At 42.2% G+C, this 4,974-nt stretch overlaps 1 protein-coding gene across 1 annotated transcript; it reads right to left on the bottom strand.

Annotated features, from left to right (window-relative positions):
* Window positions 1–3,041: 3,041 nt before the first annotated feature.
* On the bottom strand, window positions 3,042–4,380 carry LOC103716928 (U-box domain-containing protein 4-like). The gene has a single exon (XM_008805132.2). It carries the CDS (start codon window positions 4,213–4,215, stop codon window positions 3,214–3,216), a length of 1,002 nt encoding a protein of 333 aa, XP_008803354.2. The 5' UTR covers window positions 4,216–4,380; the 3' UTR covers window positions 3,042–3,213.
* Window positions 4,381–4,974: the final 594 nt, after the last annotated feature.

The following is a 4,974-nucleotide window of genomic DNA, read 5'->3' as shown; positions in this document are numbered from 1 at the left end:
ACATCATTAGAGTACTAGGTTTGTCAATCGGAACCCACCTTTGACTTGACCTCTGACCTAGACCCACAAAGTTAGGTTAGGTTTGGATCCAAAGTTATCCACACAAATAGTTTAAAGTCTGGGTCTTGCTATCAGAAGCATACCTGATCTAACCAAGACTTGAACCAATTATGAATAAAAATTACTCATAAAGAGAAAAATTTAAGGCTATAGAGAAAAATTAAAAACTATGAATGAATATAGGCTAACCAATCAGTATTTGCATTTTGCAATACTAAGGAAGTAAAATTTTGTTAACTTTTTTTGTTTTCTTTAAAAGTTATATGGAACTCCTAATAAGCTTCTCCTCTATTTGTCAGGGTGAGTGTGCAGAAACTAGAGCAAGGAGGAACTGAATGAGATTCACAAAGAAGTGCATTACAACACAGAACTATATGATTCCTCTGAATGAAAATAAAAAAGGTAGAAGAGGAGGGAGAGGGAAGAAGGAGAAAATTGAGATTTGATGAACATACATTGGCTATTAGGTGAGGTGACATTGAGGGTGGAGCAAGTAAGAATGGGTGCCATGAGGAAGCAGCAATGATGAGGGCTCAAGCAGAGTCGAAGAAAGAATAGATGGATTTGAGGCGTACCGAAATCATTTCCAACACTCAGCTGCAGATTGCAAAGCTCCTCGTTGGAGTGATTTTAGTTGATTCTTGAAAATTGGAAGCGGTCGGAGGAAGGTTTCTTTCAAGAGGTGCAAGATGCTTCTATAAGAGTGTTAGCTTGAATCTAGTATGCATTTTAACCATGCAAGCCCAGGTGTGTTTCTACATATCTTAGGCTGGAAAGTGTGAAAAAGTTTTCAGGAAAAGAGTATCTAATATGAGGAGATGAATGCATAAGGTAGGACTTCTTAACCAATATTTTTGATGATTTCGTGCCATGGGTGTGGTCTCGCAACATAATTAATCGTATATCAGTAGAAATACATAGGCATGTAGCAAATCAAATGATGATTGTAGTTTTCAGTATTCAACAACTATCCATGCCTTTATTCAAGGCAGCTTTAGCTGTCTGATCCTCTTTTAATAAGGCAAGAATTGAGTTGGATTACTCCTACATCTTACCAACCACAACTGAAAATGACAATAATCCTACTTACTTGTCCTGTTGAATTGAACTCGGTTTAAGTTTTAGATTTAGTTTCTATATAATATTAACTTTTGGATGCCAAAGAGCTATACTGACCTCAATGCAACTTGACTTATTATAGAAATGCAACTACATAGTTAATATCAACTGGAGTGGATCAGAAGAGGCTTGCACATCTTGCAGATATAGTTTTCTTGCACATTTTGCATATATAGTTTTCTTACACATCTTGCATATGTAGTTTTCATTGCATATAAAGTCTAATTGCATAAAATATGTATTGATATGATCATATGGCACTGCCGGCACCATGAGAATAGGAAGAGGTAAGCGGAATATCTTACTCTATCAAAGAAAATTGACCCGCTCCTGAAAATTGAAGACAAATCTAACTATGTAACCATTGAGGCTATGTTGCCTTGTTCTTCTCATAACTTTTGTATTACTTATTCTTGATTAATAAATTAAGGGGAGGGATTTCTTCTCCAATTACATCAAGAAAAAAAAGAACATAAGACACTAGATTCAGAATACTGCAGGAATTCTTGTTAATTAGCTTGCAGGCAGTTTCAGCCTCATTAATTTATATAGATTGTCAAAGAATTGGAACAAGCTTTGACAGGACCATTTCAAGCTAATAAAATGATACTTGAAAATTAGAGCGAAAAGGATCGACTTCCCTAAAAGAAAGGGGAAAAATACCTGATTCCACTGCTCTAGATTGCCACCTCAACCCTCCATGAGTTCATATGACAAATCACTGCCTTGACGATGAAAGTGACGAGTCACTCCATACTCTCTTTGCAAAACATCAATTTGAGTTGCCTTTCTGCCCTATTGTTCAGGACTGTCAAGCTCATGCTCCCTAAGATTTCTGTTCCACAAGTTCCTCTCTGGCTCTCTCCTCCATAACTCCTGCTTCTATTATGACAAGCTTCTGAACATCTGCAGTCTTCTCATTCTTTATTCAAGTTAGAAAAGCATATAAGGAATCACAAAGGTGTCAAGGAGTTTCCTCTCTTAATTCATGAAGCTCATTTACCTTTCTTTAACAACCTTGGACTCCATAGTTCCTAAGTTTCCTCTCTTAATTCATGAAGCTCATTTACCTTTCTTTAACAACCTTGGACTCCATAGTTCCTACATTGGAACCATGATGCATCCAATCTAGCATGAATCCTCTTAACTCTTAATGAACATTCTGGATCCAGAGAACTCTTTTGCTGTCCTCGGATAGTTGCCTATCATCCACACAATCTGCAATTCATGTTCTGCAGGGATCCACTAAACCTTGGCTACACTAGACCATATGGTATTAAGGACACCATTAGTTCTTTTGATAGCACTGCCATTTTACTTTTTATTGCATTCAGTGACTGTTGGGTCTATCTAACTCATGCCCATATATTATTGCAAGAATCTATGGCTGTCTAAAGAAAACTTGAACAATTAAACTATGGACTGCCATGGGAAGACAAGAATGTTCTTTTACAACTAAGAAGGGCCACAAAGGCATCTTATATTAAGCCAAGCAGATAATGGCTGGTGAATGAAATCATCCACCATTCATTTTTGTCTTCCTTTATAATAATAAATCGAAAAAGTACAATAATTCGATTTGCTTCCTAAGACACAAGCTAAGAAATGGCAGAAGAATCTAAATAGCTCACTGCACAAGATAGAGGAAGGGTTCAAGCCACAAAAATCAAAGATTTCATCTCAGCCTTTATAATTTAATAAATTCCAAGCTATACAAATTTCAGTGTAATCCTTCCAGAATATCAGCCGATGTCTCGAAAAATCTGAATTGCTGTTTTCGAACTTACCATCTTCCATATCAACAACCAAATGCTCAAACCTCTTGCATGAAATGTAACTAAGCATGTCTATCAATCCAAATGTGACACACCCAAAGTGATAAATTAAGCATTAAAGTCTATTATGTATATCATTTCAAAAAATATATCTATGTACAGACATTTCTCCATCAGGTGCAAGATTAGCAGGGTCTAAGTCTCTAAACACCCCCAGAATTAATCACCACTGTCTAAAAGTCTCAAAACAACCCCTAATCTAATTACTGACAGTAGTAGCGGCGGACAAAGTGGAAAGCTGCGACGAAGGTGGCGAATTCGTCTTGAAATCGGCGAACCGTTGCAGTCGGCCCCCGCGTCCGCCGTCTAAAGCCTTAAGCAGCGACTCGGCCTTGCTCTTGGCCCTCGCGCTCGAGCCGCCGCCGGCGAGCTCCCTGAGGGCGGTTTCCGCCACCTCGATCTCCCGCACGTCCGCGGCCGCCTCCTCCCCACCGCTCATCACCAGGTTCAGCAGCGCCGCCGCCGCGTTCTCGCTCGCTCTTCCGCTCGCCCCCCTGCCGGCGTCCACCAGATCCACCAGAACCCGAACTCCGGCCACGTTCCGGAAGGCGTCGACGCTCTCGTAGCACCCCGCCACCTGGGCGATCACCGCCGTGGCGTCCTCCACGACGCCGGTCCGGCCGTCATTGACGACGAGGGAGAAGAGGGCCGGGACGACGCCAAGATCGACCATTGCCGGGCGGTTGAGGGGGTATAGGGCGACGCCGAAGAGGGCTTTGAGGGCGTCCTTGATGAAGCGGTTGGGGGGGTTGGGGACGTGGAGGAGGGCGATGAGGGAGGCGACGAGAGGGCGCTTGGATCCGATGATGGGGCGGTAGGCGTCGACGGTGAGGAGGCTGTAGAGGGTGGCGGCGGCGTGCTGGGCGGCGGCGGCGGAGGTGGGGGAGGAGGGGTGGAGGGCGGCGGCGAGGGCATCGAGGAGGCCAGGGGTGGCCATGAGTCCCTCGCCGGCGGAGATGGAGATGTTGAGGAGCGCGGCGGCGGCGTTCTCCTGGGAGGGCGGGGAGTTGTGGCCGCCGCCGGGGAGGAGGCGGGCGGCGAGGATGGGTACGGCGCCGGCGTCGGCGAGGAGGGAGCGGATCTCGGGGTCGTGCTTGGAGAGGAGGCGGATCTCTGCGATGGCTTCGGCGGCGGAGTCGGCATCCGCCGCAGAATTCAGCCTCTTTACCAGCGATTCGGCCGTACGGCGCTTGACCTCCATTTTTCGCCCCCGGAAACGACGAGCGTACCGGCAAAGGACAAGAGGCGAGGGCTAATTTAATTAATCCAACGAGGGAAGGAGAGGAACGGATGCTGGGAATTTGGACACAACAAAATGCTGTTAGAAGGTTTAATTTTCCGATCGACCAGGTCAAGTGCCGAGTTCATGGATCACTCCGACCATAAAGCAACATACTGAATACACGTGTATTGCACTTTTTTTATTTATTTATTACCGTACAGGTTGCACTATAATTATAGCGATTTATTAGAAAAGCGGTAGATCAGATTCAACCAATATACTTAATAGAAATAGAATAATGATCGTTTAGCAAGCAGTAAGTGACCGATTTAAAAATAATTAGACTAAAAAAATTTTATTACATTCGTCATAAATTGATTGGTTCAACAAGCAATGTTATAAAACTATAAATTGAGTTAGGTCTATCTTCATAAGTACCTAAAAATGGCTTTGAAATGAAACAATCTGAATTTTATAAAGAGAAAAAAAATGGTCTACTGATTTTTTATTTTTTCGCTCAAATAAATTCTTAGTTTTAGTAGTCAATTTTGCTATAAAAAAATTGCATTAAAAATATAAAATTTTATTTTTTTTATTTTTAAGATATACAAAACTATACTGTCTGTTCTTATACCATGAGACTAAATGTTTATTATATTTAAGTATTGACTAGGATTTAAGTTACCACATATAGCCACCCTAACTCATATCTCGATAAAAATAGGAGCCAATCTTGTA

This window comes from Phoenix dactylifera, unplaced genomic scaffold (assembly GCF_009389715.1).
Source record: "Phoenix dactylifera cultivar Barhee BC4 unplaced genomic scaffold, palm_55x_up_171113_PBpolish2nd_filt_p 000026F, whole genome shotgun sequence".
In the NCBI taxonomy this organism is placed as follows: Eukaryota; Viridiplantae; Streptophyta; class Magnoliopsida; order Arecales; family Arecaceae; genus Phoenix; species Phoenix dactylifera.
The sequence above is the reverse complement of the archived record's forward strand: the minus strand, read 5'-3'. Positions and strand labels throughout refer to the sequence as shown.